This window comes from Episyrphus balteatus, chromosome 1 (assembly GCF_945859705.1).
Source record: "Episyrphus balteatus chromosome 1, idEpiBalt1.1, whole genome shotgun sequence".
Taxonomy (NCBI): Eukaryota; Metazoa; Arthropoda; class Insecta; order Diptera; family Syrphidae; genus Episyrphus; species Episyrphus balteatus.
The window spans coordinates 24,088,433-24,107,756 of NC_079134.1; the positions used below are offsets into that span (position 1 = coordinate 24,088,433).

The following is a 19,324-nucleotide window of genomic DNA, read 5'->3' on the forward strand; positions in this document are numbered from 1 at the left end:
ATAATTTTAACAAAATTTTGTATTTGTTTTCAAATGGGTTGATTGGTTTTTTTTTTAACTTTGTTGTTTAGTTATAATATGTAATACTTTCTTTTTTTGAATAGTTGAATATTAAGTTTTTCTGGAAAATTTTAACTAACACTTGATATAATTACAACTTCGAAATTGTTAAAAACCTGTACCGAATTGTGAAAAATTAAATACATTTTTCAAAAATAATTGATCGTTTTTCAAAAAATTGATAAAAGAAAACTTCGAAAAAAAAAATATTTATTTTGAAAAGTTTTTAAGTACGATATTGAGGTTATTTAAAATTTTATGTACAGAAAAGTTCGTTAAAACAGGTTAACTCAGTAGGTACGAGTACTAAAGCCAGAAATATCAAAAATATCATAAAACAAGTTTTTATGTTGATCCTAAAATTTTAGTTTCCCCTGTAAGTTTGTAGTACAGAAAACTTATGTCTGTGTTTCTTTCTCTAAAAGAAAAAGTGCACCGCACACTGACCATCTGGAATACAATTTTTGTGAGTAGGGTCGCAGTACTTTTGAAAAAAAAAAAAAAAAAAAAAATGCACGAGTCGGTCACACGTACCTACTTACTGTTATGGTTGAAGTTGCTCAGAATATTTTTAATTTAATTTTATAAAAAATTTAATAAAACTTACAAATTATATTATAAAACTTTGTCTTAAAATAACAAAAAACGTTTTTAAATAGTTTAACGTCCAAACTAAGTAGCTATGTCGTTCAATTTATCGTACAGAAATGAGTTTCTAAAATCGTTAGGGCCGTTTTTTTTTTAACTAGTTTAAATTTTTTTTTTTAAATTTTTCAGGAAAGAAAAAAAGAAAATTTTAACCGACATATAAAAACAACGTTTCAAAAAATCATAAGTCTGTTTTCAAAAAATTCATATAAAAATTTTTTTTTTTGAAGTGAAAACTTCTTTAGTATCGTAGTGATTTGAAACAAGATCAAACGAAAACGCGACACGACTTCAACTTGTTATAACTTTTTTGTTTTAATAGACAGATGAAATGATAGATGAAATTTGTACTGTAAATAGGTAATTAAATAAATTATAACTGTCCAAAATTTCAATTAATTCAAAATTCGGAGATAACGTTAAAAAGATGTTCTTTTCCAACACACGTTATATCTTTTGATCTAGTGCACATACCAATTTTATTTAACTTTAATACGCATGCTGATAACATAACCTTTTATTTGATATATCACACATAACGTTACGTGCTCTACAAGTTACAATATCTTAAATTGAAAAAAATTTATAAATACCTCAAAACACCTGTGGAGATCTGTTGGCGATGACCAGCTACCAGTGTAGGAAGTACCGTAATCTCAGTCTGGAAATTCGACATGGTTGACTTTAAAAAATTCTAACTTCTCTTGTAGACATCTTTGAAATAAGATTCATACATCATTATACAATGTGAAACAATAAGCTTTCACATGGTATAAAATTTTTTATAGGTTGTCAAACAAAAAAATTGATTTACCTAATAGCATGAGAACATAAAAATAAATGTTTTTTTCGCTTTTTGGATGAAATTTCATCGAGTTTAAAAAATTCTAGCTCTTTTTGTAGATGTCTCATGGACTTGATTGATAAATATATTTTGAGTTAAGACAATAAGCTTTCAGATGGTGTAAAAATTTGTATAGGTTGTTAGGGAAGAAAATGGATTTAATAGCGTGAGAAAATAAAAATACGTGTTTTTTCGCTTTTTTTTTGATGGAAATTGATCGAGTTCAAAAAATTCTAGCTCTTTTTGTAGATGTCTCATAGACCTGATCGATATATATGTTTTGAGCTTAGATAATAAACTTTCAGATGATATAAATTTTATATAGATTGTCATATAAAAAACATGGATTTGAAGTTGATAGAATAAAAATAGGTAGATTTTTTCTATTTTTTTTTTTTTGCAAGAAAAATGATTTTTTAAGTTTTCACTTCTACCACGTGTGAATTGCACACATGATTTTTTTTTGTTTTAATCCTTAAATTATTTTTGTGGGTGTTCTTTAAAGTTTCAATATTAAGTTCAATAAAATGTTTTTTTTTCGCAAAAATTTTCGTTAATCACTTTAGTCGTTTACGAAAAATTCAGAAATCAAGAAAACGCTTAATAACTTTCAAGGTTTTTTTTTTATTTCAAAAGTACGATGTTAATTGCTATATTGTACATGAACAATTTTTTTTTTTTTTTTTTTTTTTTTAATTTTGGCAATATACATATTTCGAGTATAAACCTAAACTTCAGGGCTATGATAAATAATTATATTTTATAACTTACAAATTATTTTTGTTTTTGGCTACAGCTTATTAATTAATTACACTGCCCAACACAAAAAAAAATCCAGGCCTTTGTTTATCATTTCTTACAAAATTTAGGGTGCTGATTAGTGAAGTCTAGCAGCTCTAGTTTTTAAATTAAGCACACATTATGAAAAGGCATAGAAATTCATACATTTTTTTTTTTTGTTAATTTTTTTTTATTTATAGTGGAGTAACTAAAGCTCAAAAATTGGCAATATTAGGGAACCCGGCCGAACAGCTTAGATTTTGATGATCTTTTTTTCAAACGTCGGTAATTAAAAATACTTTAAAGTCTATGGATTAAAAATTGCCGGTGTTGCCGTTTTGATTTTTTAAATTTAATTGAAGATTTTTGTGAACAAAAACAAATTTTTTCTAAAATTTCATAAACTAATTGATGCCAAAAGATTGTCTAGGAAATTCAAGGAAAAAACATATATGGGAGTGAGGGACAATCTTCCATAGTTCAAGCGATAGATGAAATTTTCTTCTTAATTGACTTCAAACACAAAAAAAAATATTTGAACACAACGGCAACACCTACAATATTCAAATATACATTTTTTAAAGTTCAACATCTAAACATAAAATTATTTTTTATTCATTTAATAACCCTTACTGTTGAAAGTTAAATAGCAAAAATTTAAAGGTCTTTGAGAAAATTAATTATTTCAATGCAAAAATTCAGTTTTAATAAAAAAAAAACCATTGAAATTGAAGTAATTTTTCATTTTTTTTCAAAAGTGTGATATATTTTACCTTTTTTGCTTCGAAATGCAACTGATAATATTTATGGCCAAACATTTTTTTTAAATAAATTCATATTTTATTAGAAAAAGTTTGGAAAAAAGTCATTTTAAATTTTTCTAATAACATTTTTTTTTTTAATTCTGAGTTTGAGGACCATTTTTTCAAAAAGTCTTGATCAAATTTAGTGGATTTAAATTCAAGAGATAAGAATGAGCTTCTGGCTTTTTAAAAATGTATTTTAAAATATTGTAGGTGTTGCCGTTGTTTTCAAAATATTTTTTTTGTGATTGAGGTCAGAATGTTAGAAAATTGCATTTATCGCTTGAACGATGGAAGATTGTCCCTTACTGCCTTTTATATATTTTCCTTAAATTACCTAGAGAATCTTTTGCTATCATTTGTTTTATGAAATTTAAGCAAAAAAAAATGGTTTTGTTAAAAAAAAATTTAATTTTAATTTTAAAAAACAATACGGCAAACACCGGCAATTTTTAATCTATAGACTTTAAAGTATTTTTAATTACCTACGTTTGAAAACAAAAATCGTCAAAATCAGAGCTGTTCGGCCGGGTTCCCTAATAATTTGCTTTAGTTACTCTACTATTAAAAACATTTTTTTTTTGTATATTTATTTTACTTACTGAACGGAAATACATTCCATTCGAAATAAATTTTTCCAGGAAGACTTTAAAAACGCTTGTAATAATAAAATCTAAAAAATAAATAGTATGAAATTACCCCAAAAATGTGGAGAACAAAAATATAAAAAAAAAAAAAAATAGAGCTCATAGAAATAAAGTAATACATTAATTAAATATAATTTTTTCTGGAAAATTTTAATAAACGCTCAAAATAAGAGAAACTTAAAAATTAGTATGAAAACTCCATAAAACATGAAAAATTAAATATGTATTTCTAAAACTAGAGCTGCTAGAAAGAAACCAATATGATTTTGAGCTTACTGAACCCAAATCTATAAAATTTGATATAAATCTTTCTGGACAATTTTAAAAAGTTAAAAATTTTTGGCCAGCGTTATCACAGCCCTGAAGATGAGGTTTATACATCTTAAAATATATTGGAAAATTAAAAAAAAAAATAAAATAAAATGCGTTTTTCAATTAACAAGGAAGGCAGCAAAACAAAATTAAAATATTTATGTACCTACATCAGGGTGTTCGTTATTTTTTAATCAAGTTCCTAAGTGGAAAAACTGTTTCTAAATAATAAAAAAAATCCCGTAATTTTTTTTCAGATTTTTATTTTGACGCTAGATGGCGCCCCAAAAGGGTTTAAGTTTTTTCCCATTTGAAATAGGAACTTAGGAGCTCGATTCCCGAATAAAACCTAAATAACGAACGCCCTAACCTACATACATAATTTTAATCAAATTCATTTGAGCCATTTCTGAGAAAATTAAGGTTTTTCTTTTCGTTTATATGACAGAAACCGCAAATTTTTGTCTTAAAAAAAATGAATACTCTCCTCTAGATAATTTCAGAAAACTCGTCAACTTTGCAATTTATTGACATAATTCTCGATTAAAATATCTAATCATCTGGAAGACCTCTTAAGCTTAACTTAGTAATTTAGTGAATTCTGTAAGTGTCTTTTAGATTTTTAGTCACGAACTTTTTTTTTCTTTATTTTCAAAAGTATTCTAGTTTTAAAATAATTTTAGGCCATTTTAGCCTTTATAAAACACAATTTTTTTATTTTTTTGAAAATTCCGGATATAGGTATTCAAAAATTTAATTTGAAACAACTTTCAAAAAATCATTAACAAAAAAATATTAACAAACAGTCCTACTGATTAAAAAATAATTATTGCTTCATTTGATAGTTAATACAATTATTATATAAAAAAAATTCCAATATTTATAAAAATAACGTTTAGTTTTTTCTACATTTTTTTTTTGTATTATGTATAAGCAGGAGCTAACATTGGTTTACCTTCAAAAAGGACATTCAATATATTTTGTACAGCCATATTACCCATTTTGATTGTCGTTTGTGCTGTTGCTGTACCTCTATGGGGAAGAATAACTACAAGGAAGAATTTTAAACCATTAAAGTAAAAGTTACATGTTAAAAAATTTAAGACTTACTGCAATTTGGAACACTTAACAGCGGATCATCACTTGGCAATGGTTCTGGTGTTGTCACATCAAGTCCTGCAGCAAAAATTTGTCGCTTCTTCAAAGCATTATAAAGTGCATGTTGATCAACAATTTCTTTAAGATACAAATTAAACAAAAATGTTGTTAAAACTATCAAGGAATTTCAACTATTTTCATTTTCACCCACGTCCTCTTGCAACATTTACAAAAACACAATTCGGTTTCATTTTAGCAAAAGCTTCAGCATTGAAAATTCCTTTTGTTTCGGGAGTTAGAGGACTTCCCACAATTATAAAATCACTTTCACTCAACAATTGTTCAAATGGAACATGACTTGCATTAAAATCAGCTTCGTTGTCCTTTTTCGTCCTTGTAGTGTAAATAATTTTCTTGATATCAAAAGTTAGCAGCCTTCGGGCAATAATCTGACCAATTCCACCAAATCCAAAGAAGCCTATAGTAGAGCCACTGATTTCCTGGCCCATCATCCAATCATGTCGATCTGTTTCCCATTGTGAACTAGAAAATTAAGGTCAACACAAATTTTTGAGAATGTCTAAGACAAGCTTAAAAGTTATGAGTTGGAAATGGGATCAATCCCAACTAACATTTCAGCTTTGATAAAGGTATTACAGAAGCTATATTTCAGCTTCTTTTAAACTTTAGTAAGGTTGTTGGGCAAGGAAAAAGGAGAACGTTATACAAGTTTGGCCTTTTATGAAAATGTACTTATAAGGTCTATAAGAAACTTAAACGAAGCTTTACCGAAGCTTTGAGATTTGACAGATAGCTTCGGAAAACCAAAATTCAAATACTAAACTAATTTGTGTAAGGCTTCTATAAATTCATTACTCAGGCTTATCCGAAAAACAAACTTTCTTCGGTTAAGTTTCTTTAACAGTATTTAAACAACTTATTAGAAGTTGTTAAAAAAGTTCGGACTTATATTAGCAATTAAATTCTGAAGCAAGCTCAATACAAGCTGTATAAAAAGTAGGACCTGCGAAACTTCAATTTACAGAAGCTGTTGTGTTAGTTGGGATGAAAGCATTAATTCTTTCATAATAACAACCTGGCAACCCTAGAGCCATGAAAGAGTTCCGTTACTTGTTTTTTTCCCCCAAAAGCATAATCAAAACAAAATAAAGACAATTCACATTCTCTTCACTCTCTTTAGAACTTGAACAAAAAGTTCTCTTCAAGTTCTCTTTAAAGAACAGCCAGACGTTGAAAAAAAAACTTACGTACGTTTCTATGATGCGTCTTCCTTCATGAAACAATCTCCCGGCTGATATCATTAATCCAATGGCAATGTCAGCAACTGAATTATTTACTGCCCTTGGAGTGTGTCCCAATGGCATTTGGCGTTTCTTGAACTCGGCTACATCAACATAATCAATGCCAGATGACATAGTCGAAACAGCTTTTAGCTGACTTCCGGCTGCATCTAGAATTTCGCCATTCAATGGCTGATAGTGTGCCCACAAAACTGCATCAACTCCTTGAATTTTTTCCAAAATTTCCGTTTTCAAGGGTGGAATATTTTTGCACACTATAACTTCGCATTTTTGTTTTAATGTATCGAGTACTTGTTTGGGTACTTCCGGATGAGTTACAAGTACTTTAAACAATCGACTGGTCATTTAGACTGGTATTGAAAAATGAATACACTCGACAGACAACCCTTCGGAATAGCTTCAAATAATTGAACTGAATTTAATTGGAAAATATATTTAGGCTATGTGAATGAGTATAACAAAAAAAAAAAAAATAATAAAAAGCTGAATTTTAGTGCGAATTGTTGGTAGGTTTTAAAGCTTTTTCAGCTTTTAGGCATTCTTCTCAATTTTCTCTTTTAACTATTTTTGTTGTTTGACGTAAGAATAAAGCACGACAACGACACGACGACGACAACTATGCGGCGAATCAGCTGTAAAACGTGTATCAGTTTGGATATTTGTGTGTAAATATTGCAATTATTTATAGACACCGGCTGTTAAAGAAACATTATTCTAGATTTTTTTTTTTTGTTTGTTTTGAAAAATTTTGAGGAATTTTTTTAATCTTGTTTATAATTTTAAACAATTTTATAAAAATTTAATAAAACAAAGCAAGATTTTTTTTTATTATTTTTAGTCTTGAAAAAAATTTTATAAAAATAAAAAGAACATTAAAAAATTTTACACTATAAATTAATTTTTTTCTTTCTTTAAATTGAAAACTGTGAATGGTTTGATTTATAATACTTGCCTTCTAGACGAAAAGAGCTTAATGAGACAGTAAAAAATAATTTACTTAGCACACAAAAAATACCTAAGAAATCACTTGTTCTTAAGTTTGCACAAACATAAACAAATACAATGGGAAAGAACAGACAATATAATTAGATTTTAAGTTTGAACAAGTGAACATATTGTTCTCAATTTTTTTTTTCTGATAAAATTGAACTCATTAACAGTTTGAGTTTCCATATCTCCTATTTATCTTTATTGTTTAATAGCTTTACCATTATGTGATTGTATAGTTTTATTATTTTTTATTTTTATATAATTTAATTTTAATTTTATGAATATATTTTTTAACAACATGTTATTTTTGACAATTTTGGTTTACATATTGCGAAAACATATTTTTAAAAGGTTATTTTTATGCCGTTAAAATCACTTAACAAAAAAAAATTTTTATATATTAAAATTTACAATTTAATTGCATTATATATTTCAAGAAATTCATGACTTGTTTTTAAGCAATTGATTTAAAAAAAAAATTAAAATGAATTTTTAAAATCCAAAAATCTGTATTTTATTTATCAACTTTGCTAAATTTTAAAAATTAAATGTAAGAAATTGAAAATATTTAATCAAAAACAATTACATATTAACAAAACTTAAAAAAATCAAAAAAACAAAAAAAAAAACAAACAAAAATATATTTTATCTTCTTGCCAGACTGGTCATTACTCTATTTTTAAGAAAAACCGATTTTAAAAAGTTTTCACATAAAAAATATAAAACTTCATTTAAAGACCAAAGAAAATTTTGTATCAAAACTGACAAAGCTTTAATTTTCTTTTACTATAGCGCAAGTATTGGTTTCGTGATTTTAATGGAATTCTGAAAGTTAATTTTTTTTTTGTTTTTTTTTTTTATTTCGCAAGTTATTGCAAATTTCTCGAAAACGGCTCTAACGATTTTGATCAAACGTAATATTCAAAATAAATGCAATACAACAGCGTTTTTAATTTTTCTCAAAAAATAAAAACAAACAAAATTTTTTTCATTGAACAAAAATTTGTCCTCCATGTCGGCTCTTCACGTATATCAACTACATGTTGATGTGTGTACATGTACACATGTACACACGACTGAAGTTATACTTCCCACTCAGTATATTACATGAATATTTACGTTATTGTTTTTGTTTTTTTGTGGCAACTTACCACATGCAACTTGTCACATGCAACTTGCCACATGCAACTTTCCACATGCATTTTGCCACATGAAACATGCCACTTGCCACGTGTTGTGTGTTTGTTTTACCGTACTGCGGCGTACTGCATTTTTAAATACTTTTAAATACTAAAAGTACTACCAACTCTAAAGGTGAAACGACAGCCCTGCTGCCCAATTGTCTCGGATATGGCGATCGCGTCATAATCCCTTTGACATTCTTGTCAAAAAACAAATTTTCATACCCATCGTCCCATAAGAAGTATAACTTCAAAAACGGTTATCAATTAAGAAATTGACCTTTGGGCATCAATTTCGTTAGTGGTGCAAAAAAAAATAAAATCTGTTTTTATAAATAATTAAATGCCGTTTTAAATGATCTTTTACAAAAAACTAAGTTTGCCATTTTATTTCTAGTATAAAAAGGAATTTTTAGAAAAAAATTTTCGAAAATCGTTAGAGCCGTTCTCTAAAAAATAATTTTTTATATATAAAAATTTTCTAACATTTTTCAAAAAAAAAGTTGATATGCAATTTTGAATAAATAATTAATTTACACCTAAAAACAAAATTTCAAAATTTTTCACCAACTCGTTTCCAAAACATTGATTTTTCAAAAAAAAAATTTGAAATATTTTTTAAAAATGTGTTTTTTGAAAAATTAAAATTTTTTTTAAATAATTATTGTTTAAACGTTTCTGTATTAAAAATTTGGTCGAAATCTGTTTTGTCGTTTTTGAGAAATTCATAAATCCAAAAAACCGTTCTATGGCAGGTACCGTTTATAACGGTACAAAAAACAATTTTTTTATTATCAAAGGAGGCTCTTATCTGTAACAGTAAGCAGAAAAATTTTAATTAAAATCGTTAGAGCCGTTTTTGAAATAAATCAACTTTTCTGTTTCCGTTATATGACAGGTACCGTTAGTTTTAGTCCTAAAAAAAAAACTTCAATTTTTCCTCTAGGGAATTACTCAAAACTGTTAACTACCAAGTTTGAAGAAAATCGCTTCAGTAGTTTAGGCTGTAGCTCGAGGTTCTTACAGACAGACAGACAGACAGAATTGCCGAACCCACTTTTTTGGCACTCTCCATCATCGTAATGTCATGTAAAATTGTTATCTCGAGTTTGATTTTTTTTTACGAATCCTAAACTTGCCCTATAGTACCTATATCGCAAGTAAAAAATTTATTGAATATGAATATGACAGTTATAGCTAATACCTGCCCAAAACCAGAATTGGACACCTTTTTTGATAATTTAGCTAAATTTTGAACTTTATGTACTGGTGTAAAAAAATAAAAATTGGCAGTGTTTTCATATTTTCCAAAAAACCTTAGATTTTTGTGAAAGAATCTATGTAAGTTGAGTTGAATACAAACAAAATTTGCGTATTGACAAGGTGTCTCACGATAAGTCAACTGATGAGTCCAAGTGAATTCCACCAGGGTGGAACGCCAAATTTCGTATGTTTTAAAAATTGAAAACAAAAATTATAAAGATGCTTTTTTCTTCGGTTTTTTTTTTTTTTTTTTTTTTTATATAGGTAAACAAAATTATGTTGAAATCTTTACATGGGAAAAAGAATCATATTGAAATGCTGCTTATTATGTCAGCGGATTTTTTTAATCAGTGTAAATATTTCTCTTAAAAAGTGAAATATTGAAAAACTTCAGTTTTTAACTTTTCGTGAATTGTATTTTTTTTTATGGGTTGGGGTCAAAATTCTGCCTGGGTCAAAATTCTTTTTTCAGAATTCTGCTTTCAAAATTCTGCTTTACAAATTCTGCTTTCACAATTATGCTATTCAAAAGGGATCGGGTCAAAATTCTGGCTTCAAAATTCTGCTTTTCAAAATTCTGCTTTTTCAGCGAAAATTCTGTTTTTCAAAATTCTGCTTTTTTTCTATTCTGTTTTCAAAATTCTGCTTTTTAAAATTCTGCTTTTCAAAATTCTGCCAGCATTATATTTGAACAAAAAAAATTCTGCTAATTCTGTTTTTTTTTATTGAATATGCGCTGGCTAAAGAAAAATACAACTCATCAATGTAATTCAACATTGGTACTTTCCTAAATTTTTTTATTTAAGTGTCGCAAATATTTTTTGAAATGCATATACTGACTTTCTTTCAAATAAAATATGTATACTAATTGGAACCGATGTTGTATATTCCTTTTCTTATTCAAATTTTTGAATATTCATCTTTATTTGATAAATTAATAAATTTTTAGTTATTTTTGGAAATGTTTAATATTAAAAACCTTTTCTTAATATTTTCAAATTCATTCATTTATAAAACAAAAATTAATTCGCATTTAAAAAATGTGTGTAAGTAATCAAATAAGCAGATAATTTTTCAAAAAGATGATTTTACAGAATTCTGCAAAAAATTAAAAAAGGGTTTGGAAAATGTTTAAAAGCGCGCGCTTTTTAACATTTTCCAAACCCTTTTTTAATTTTTTGCAGAATTTTGAAAAGCAGAATTATGAAAAGCAGAATTTTGAAAAACAGAATTTTGAAAAACACAATTTTGAAAAGCAGAATTTTGAAAGCAGAATTTTGTTAAGCAGAATTTTGAAAGCAGAATTTTGACAAAAGAATTTTGACCCCGGCAGAATTTTGACCCCAACCCTATTCAAAATTATGTTTTTCAAAATTCTGCTTTTCATAATTCTGTTTTACAAAATTCTGCAAAAAATTAAAAAATGGTTTGAAAAATGTTTAAAAGCGCGCGCTTTTCAACATTTTCCAAACCATTTTTTAATTTTTTGCAGAATTTTTTTAAAATTATCTCCTCGCTGCTTATTTGATTACTTACTCACTTTGTCAGTTATTTTTATGTTCATTGTTTAATTGATAAATCACATTGTTTGTTTGATAAACCAATAAATTAAAAAAATATTAAGAAAAGATGTTAAGTGTTAAATAATTTCGAAAAATAATTAGAATCTTATTAATTCATCGAAAAATTGATTAAGAAAGGAATATTTTGTTGATATGTATATTTCTTTTTAGTTTCTAATAGTTTTCAACGGTTTATTATTAAGAGTTATAAGAACGTCAGTCGATGCATTATAACAAATGTTTGGGACAGTTACACAATAAACAGTAAGGAAAGTAGTTAAGTTGCTATGAAAAAAAAAAAAAAAAAAAACAGAATTATTTTGTTCAGAATATTGAAAAGCAGAATTTTAAAAAGCAGAATTTTGAAAGGCAGAATAGAAAAAAAGCAGAATTTTGAAAAACAGAATTTTCGTAAAGAAAGCAGAATTTTGAAGCCAGAATTTTGACCCGATCCCTTTTTTTATTTTTAGTAAATTAAAATCGCAAAAAATATAACTAATTCATACTAAAACAAAAAATAATAGTCAAAAATAGTATTTCTATCTAGAAAAAGTATTTTTTTTTTTCAAACGTCAAACTTTTTTCTTATTTTGGTTATCGATTCCAACTTCAATAAATCTTTAAGAACTTCAAACTTCATTTCCTATGAAATACATAAATATTTATTAGTTTAATATAAAAATGATTAACAAAATTTGTTTTTTAATCAGTTTCTTGCTCATCCTTCTCCACAAATTTCAAAAACATTTCATCAAACTCTGGTTTCCCCAAAGCCTCCAAATACTTTTTCCTCTGTTCTATCACAACCTCAAAATCAATACCATTCTTCTCAGCTATTTCCAAAGCTCTACGCCAATTATGCATTCGAATGCACAAAGATATTGCTTCATGAAATTTTTTCCCATGAACAAGAATTGTTTCAGCTTCTATCAGTCTTCCTAGCATGAGAGAGTTTTCAGCCATTTGTTCAGCACTTGTTGGTGGGAGATCCTTCATGTAAAAAAAAAAAAATCATAAAAAAATGCAAAAAAAAAGATACAAAACTAACCTTAATGTATTGTAGATAAGATACTTTATCTACCTGCAAAGCAGCCGAATACGCCTCTTCACTTATTGACAATTGATTTTTTCTTGTTGCAATAGCTGCTAGGGTTGCCCATAAAATTGTACTCTGTGCTAATCGACATATTTTCAAAGCCTGCTGCCATTGGCCATCCATTAAAGTCCGATGAAGAATTTCACAATATATATTGACATTGATAGCAAGAAGAGCTCCCGAAGATCGGAATGAAATTATGGCATCTTCAAAAGATTCGATCGAGATGTTTTTACCTAATTCGCTGATAGTTTTGAAATGAAAAATACATGAAAGTCAAAAAAATTTAAAGAAAAATGTTCAAAAACTTACGCAGTATCGATAGTAATTGTCGTCAAAGCTATTATAGTTGGATCAGTTGCTCCTTCACCGGGACAATACCAAATACTGAAACAAGTATCATGCAGTCCAACTAAGATATTTGTCTCACTCGCCCACATAACCGATATAACTTGGGTTCCAATTTTAAAAATTTCACTCTTTTCGGAAAGATTTCGACTTGGAGTAATATAAAGTTCACGATTTCCATCGAGAAACACAATAAATTGGTCATCAGCGTTACCAGCTTTGCATGCAGAAATTTCAGCAATTTGTGTTTTCGCACGAATTGGATGGGGTTCGTACTGTCTTGATGCTCCAGGGATTAAATCGAACGTGTAAACAACTAAAATCGAAGTCATAAAAGGCTTGAAAAACTTCATTAAGAGAACCTACCTGCAGTATCTGAGTTATCTCGAATTGCTAAAACATCAAGACCCAATGATAAGCACTTTGTGGTAAGAAGAGGAATTTGAGCTTGAGAACCCTGATAACGTGGGTTCAAATGCAATCGCCCTGTATAATTGTAGATCCAAATTGAAGAAGAGTCTAGAACGAGAAAGTACCTGAAATAATTCCAAGGTTTAAAAAAAACTCCCTTTTCTCTGTAAAAGGTTATTTTCTTACTTCTTACAAACTTCAAGATGTCTAACATCACTTCTGCCTTCAATAATTGTTGGAGTATTAATATATTTCTCATTGAAAATTTGAATTTGATTTGAAGTTGCCACAATCAAATGGCCATATCCCAAAGCAAAATTTATAACTCTCTCAGGAAATTCCAAAACATCCGAGGTTGCATTTGAAATATCCTGCAACAACACTGATTTACGTCCAGTTGTTGTAGCCTTCAAATTTCTTGAAATCAATTGTTTTCCAATAATATGACCAACTATTAAAGCTCCAGTTGAAGTTCCACAAGCTATTTGAGCTCCATCTGGGGACCAAGATATTCCATAAACCGATCCAACTGATGGAGAATTGAATCTTGTACTTCCATGTGACCATCCGGAGCTACTACAAAGCTTCAAGCTATTGAAAGAACCCACAACAAAAACATCCTTTTCGGGATTGTATTCGATTGAGGTTATTGCATATTCTTCCAATGAGCTGGTGAAAATATTTGCACCTTGAGAGTCCCAAATTTTGAATCGAAAATCTTCACCACCCGAAGCAATTAAGTCGTTTTGAGTTGACCAACTTAGGCAGAGAACAAGGCCGTCATGAGCTCGCCACTGAAAATGTTAAAACAGAGACAAGAAGACTTTACTCAGGTGGATCAAAAATGATGGGTATGAACTTGGCGAAACACTTTTCGCAAATCGAATTGGGAGTAGTTTATTATTTTTTTGCTATTTTATTGCTAATTTATTAATTACTAAATTTTGATTTTGTAGTTTTTGTTTTTTTTTTTTTTTTAATTTTTCGCTAATTTAAATCAACTTAGCGAAATACTTAAAATAAAGGACTATTGGAGCAACAAAATCAAAATTTTCGTTACTTTTCAGCAACAAAATATCAACAGAAAATAAACTTATTTAGGATTCGCTAAGTTTACATAAACTGAGCGAAACATCCGAAAACCAAAAACTATAGGAGCAAAAAATCAGAATTTTCGTTACTTTTCAGCAACAAAATATAAACTTATTTTGGATTCGCTAAGTTCACATAAACTGAGCGAAACACCCAAAAAACAAAAATTACACGAGCAACAAAATCAAAATTTTCATTACTATTCAGCTACAAAATATAAACACATTTTGGATTCGCTTAGTTCATATGTACTGAGCGAAACATAAAAAAAAACAAAAATTACAGGAGAAACAAATCAAAATTTATTCTACTATCTACAAAAAAAAAAAAAGCCTAAAAATATTTAGAACTTGCTAAGTTCATAAAAACTGAGCGTAAAACTTAAAAATAACAAAAACTACTGAAGCAGCAAAATCGAAATGTACCTGACTATCCCGCGAAAAAAAATCAACAAAATATAAATTTCTTTTTTGGATTCGATAAGTTCATACAAACTGAGCGAAATACTAAAAAAAAAAACAAAAACCACAGGAGCAACAAAATCAAAAGTTACTTTACTACCCAGCGACAAAATGCCAACAAAATATAAACTTTTTTTTGATTCGCTAGGTTCGTATAAACTGAGCGAAACACAAACAAAAAAGCGAAACACCCTAAAAAAAAAAATTTTCAAATTAAAATGTACGTAGATATCCATTAACAAAATAGCAACAAAATAGAAACTTATTTTGGATTCGCTTAGTTCATAGAAACTGAGCGTAAAACTCAAAATTAAAAAAAAACTACAGAAGGAGCAAAATCAAAATGTATTTTACTATCCAGCGACAATATGGCAACAAAATATAAATTTCTTTTTTGAATTCGCTAAGTTCATATAAACTGAGCGAAAAACTAAAAAAAAAAACCACAGGAGCAACAAAATCAAAAGTTACTTTATTATCCAGCAAAAAAATAGCAACAAAATATAAATTTATTTCGGATTAACTATGTTCTTATAAACTGAGCGAAACACAAAAAAAAGCGAAACTAATAAGCAACAAAATAAGCGATTTTTTTTTTATTTTCTTTAGTAACTACCTCTCACTTACCCTTGTTATCTTACTATTTGCTGCCAATGGCTTAATAGATATAAATCCGCTTTGACAAAACACAATAGCCGATGAATTTGGTGACCATCGAGCAAATCGTATTGCCTCATCACTTTGTACCACAGTGGATCTCAACATTCCAGATCTTGACCAAATTTTAATAATTCCATCTTCTGAAGCTGTCAAAAGTCCTGCTCCATCAGGACTCCAACGACCCGAACTAATAGCCAATGAGTGAGCTGAAATATTTCTTTCAACACGAGCACTTTTATTTAATATCACAAAACGCCCATCACTGCTTGATATTAACAGTGTATCACTACTTTTGCCACCACCACCGCCACCTGAACCACGTCCTAACAACCAATGCATATCGGTGGGTATAAAATCATCGGGTAGTTTGGCCACTTCAGCGGTGTCACGATTCATAGAATTCCATTTATAAATTTGATGGTCGTCACTGAAAATTTAGTCGACTTGAAAGATTTTTCAAAATTTTGAAAAATTTCTATTTAGTACCTAACTGAATATATTTCTTCATTGCTACTCCAACCAACACAGGATAATGGAGATTTATGAATAACTTCCTTGCTAATGTGAGTTTTTAACTTCATGACTATTTGTCTACAAGAAACTCAATGAACTGAATGAAATGAAAAAAAAAAATAAGTTTTTGTTTACAACACTTGAGTAGCGTTAGCAACGGAAAGTATAAACAAATACTTTTCGTTTTCATTCTGAAAAATTTTGAATGAACATCGTGTAGTAATTTACAGAATGGGGAGGTTTGCATTTGTAGGTTTTTCAAGTGCACGAGGATTAAACAAATTATTAAACGAAAAGGTAAACAAATTCGTAAAGTTTTCGAAATATTTTATATCATAAAATTTCTGGGAAACATTCTTGATGAAAATAAAGCTGTGGAAATGTTATAAAGGTTCTTGCCTTTTGGACGGCATTTTTATTATGAGGGTGGTGCAACAATTTTTTGTTCTCTAAAAAAGACACCCTTTAAACGATAATATTTGTAAACAAACTTCAGATTCCTTCTTCCAATCGTAAAAGTAACATAGTTGCTGATTTTCCATAAGGAACCATTATTATTAATTAGTTTTTGCAATGAACCCACATTTTATCTAAAACTAAAAAAAAACACCCTTTTACATGAAAAAATATTGTATAGACTGATTTTATTTGTATAGGCGACTTGAGTCGCAGATTTGAATCGCAGACTTTGGTCGCAAACTTTGGTCGCAGACTTTGGTCGCAGACTTAAGTCGTCGACTTTAATCGTCGACTTTAATCGTCGACTTTAATCGTCGACTTTAATCGTCGACTTTAATCGTCGACTTTAATCGTCGACTTTAATCGTCGACTTTAATCGTCGACTTTAATCGTCGACTTTAATCGTCGACTTTAATCGTCGACTTTAATCGTCGACTTTAAGCGTCGACTTTTGTCGTCGACTTTTGTCGTCGAAGACTTTTGTCGTCGACTTTTTTCGTTGACGATTAAAGTCGACGATTAAAGTCGACGATTAAAGTCGACGATTAAAGTCGACGATTAAAGTCCACGATTAAAGTCGACGATTAAAGTCCACGATTAAAGTCGACGATTAAAGTCGACGACAAAAGTCGACGACAAAAGTCGACGACAAAAGTCGACGACAAAAGTCGACGATAAAAGTCGACGACTAAAGTCGACGATAAAAGTCGACGATTAAAGTCGACGATTAAAGTCGACGATTAAAGTCGACGATTAAAGTCGACGATTAAAGTCGACGATTAAAGTCGACGATTAAAGTCCACGATTAAAGTCGACGATTAAAGTCGACGACAAAAGTCGACGATAAAAGTCGACGACAAAAGTCGACGACAAAAGTCGACGACAAAAGTCGACGACAAAAGTCGACGACAAAAGTCGACGACTAAAGTCGACGATAAAAGTCGACGACAAAAGTCGACGACAAAAGTCGACGACTAAAGTCGACGACAAAAGTCGACGACAAAAGTCCACGATTAAAGTCGACGATTAAAGTCGACGACAAAAGTCGACGATAAAAGTCGACGACAAAAGTCGACGACAAAAGTCGACGACAAAAGTCGACGACAAAAGTCGACGACAAAAGTCGACGACTAAAGTCGACGATAAAAGTCGACGACAAAAGTCGACGACAAAAGTCGACGACTAAAGTCGACGACAAAAGTCGACGACAAAAGTCGACGACTAAAGTCGACGACAAAAGTCGACGACAAAAGTCGACGATAAAAGTCGACGATAAAAGTCGACGACAAAAGTCGACGACAAAAGTCGACCATAAAAGTCGACGACAAAAGTCGACGATAAAAGTCGACGACAAAAGTCGACGACAAAAGTCGACGACAAAAGTCGACGACAAAAGTCGACGACAAAAGTCGACGACAAAAGTCGACGACAAAAGTCGACGACAAAAGTCGACGACAAAAGTCGACGACTAAAGTCGACGACAAAATTCGACGACAAAAGTCGATGACAAAAGTCGACGATAAAAGTCGACGACTAAAATCGACGACAAAAGTCGACGACAAAAGTCGACGACAAAAGTCGAAGACAAAAATCGACGACAAAAGTCGACGACAAAAGTCGACGACAAAAGTCGACGACAAAAGTCGACGACAAAAGTCGACGATAAAAGTCGACGACAAAAGTCGACGACTAAAGTCGACGAGAAAAGTCGACGACAAAAGTCGACGACAAAAGTCGAAGACAAAAGTCGAAGACAAAAGTCGACGACTAAAGTCGACGACAAAAGTCGACGATAAAAGTCGACGACAAAAGTCGAAGATAAAAGTCGACGATAAAAGTCGACGACAAAAGTCGACGACAAAAGTCGAAGACAAAAGTCGAAGACAAAAGTCGACGACAAAAGTCGACGACAAAAGTCGACGACAAAAGTCGACGACAAAAGTCGACGATAAAAGTCGACGACAAAAGTCGACGACAAAAGTCGACGACAAAAGTCGAAGACAAAAATCGACGACAAAAGTCGACGACAAAAGTCGACGACAAAAGTCGACGACAAAAGTCGACGACAAAAGTCGACGATAAAAGTCGACGACAAAAGTCGACGACTAAAGTCGACGAGAAAAGTCGACGACAAAAGTCGAAGACAAAAATCGACGACAAAAGTCGACGACAAAAGTCGACGACAAAAGTCGACGACAAAAGTCGACGATAAAAGTCGACGACAAAAGTCGACGACAAAAGTCGACGACAAAAGTCGAAGATAAAAGTCGACGATAAAAGTCGACGACAAAAGTCGACGACAAAAGTCGACGACAAAAGTCGACGACAAAAGTCGACGACAAAAGTCGAAGATAAAAGTCGACGATAAAAGTCGACGACAAAAGTCGACGACAAAAGTCGACGACAAAAGTCGAAGACAAAAATCGACGACAAAAGTCGACGACAAAAGTCGACGACAAAAGTCGACGACAAAAGTCGACGACAAAAGTCGACGATAAAAGTCGACGACAAAAGTCGACGACTAAAGTCGACGAGAAAAGTCGACGACAAAAGTCGACGACAAAAGTCGAAGACAAAAGTCGAAGACAAAAGTCGACGACAAAAGTCGACGACAAAAGTCGACGACAAAAGTCGACGACAAAAGTCGACGACAAAAGTCGACGACAAAAGTTGACGATAAAAGTCGACGACAAAAGTCGACGACAAAAGTCGAAGACAAAAGTCGTCGACTAAAGTCGACGACAAAAGTCGACGATAAAAGTCGACGACAAAAG

The 19,324-nt window shown here is 30.2% G+C and overlaps 3 protein-coding genes across 3 annotated transcripts in view; 1 reads left to right on the forward strand and 2 right to left on the reverse strand.

Annotated features, from left to right (window-relative positions):
- Positions 1-19,324, forward strand: part of LOC129906739 (glyoxylate reductase/hydroxypyruvate reductase-like) — a 151,064-nt gene that overhangs the window by 14,871 nt on the left and 116,869 nt on the right. The gene's annotated exons all lie outside the window — the stretch shown is intronic.
- Positions 4,975-7,239, reverse strand: LOC129906738 (glyoxylate reductase/hydroxypyruvate reductase-like). The gene is made up of 4 exons (XM_055982631.1): positions 6,465-7,239; positions 5,404-5,735; positions 5,205-5,330; positions 4,975-5,142 (listed from the first exon to the last, which is right to left on the reverse strand). The coding sequence occupies exons 1-4, from the start codon at positions 6,857-6,859 to the stop codon at positions 5,018-5,020; spliced, it is 978 nt and encodes a 325-aa protein (XP_055838606.1). The 5' UTR covers positions 6,860-7,239; the 3' UTR covers positions 4,975-5,017.
- LOC129906745 (intraflagellar transport protein 80 homolog) lies at positions 12,150-16,202 on the reverse strand. The gene is made up of 7 exons (XM_055982640.1): positions 16,065-16,202; positions 15,546-16,005; positions 13,552-14,159; positions 13,321-13,490; positions 12,919-13,270; positions 12,559-12,850; positions 12,150-12,500 (listed from the first exon to the last, which is right to left on the reverse strand). Exons 1-7 carry the CDS (start codon positions 16,157-16,159, stop codon positions 12,213-12,215), a joined length of 2,265 nt encoding a protein of 754 aa, XP_055838615.1. The 5' UTR covers positions 16,160-16,202; the 3' UTR covers positions 12,150-12,212.

Bases quoted from the DNA above. Each gene is read 5' to 3' on its own strand.
- LOC129906745 (XM_055982640.1), bottom strand. From the start codon at position 16,159: ATGAAGTTAAAAACTCACATTAGCAAGGAAGTTATTCATAAATCTCCA. The intron at 16,006-16,064 runs GTACTAAATAGA...CTAAATTTTCAG, and splicing joins GAAGAAATATATTCAGTTAG to TGACGACCATCAAATTTATA. The intron at 13,491-13,551 runs GTAAGAAAATAA...GAATTATTTCAG, and splicing joins CATCTTGAAGTTTGTAAGAA to GTACTTTCTCGTTCTAGACT.
- LOC129906738 (XM_055982631.1), bottom strand. From the start codon at position 6,859: ATGACCAGTCGATTGTTTAAAGTACTTGTAACTCATCCGGAAGTACCC. The intron at 5,736-6,464 runs GTACGTAAGTTT...TTAATTTTCTAG, and splicing joins GGAAGACGCATCATAGAAAC to TTCACAATGGGAAACAGATC. The intron at 5,143-5,204 runs GTAAGTCTTAAA...TCTTCCTTGTAG, and splicing joins GTTAAGTGTTCCAAATTGCA to TTATTCTTCCCCATAGAGGT.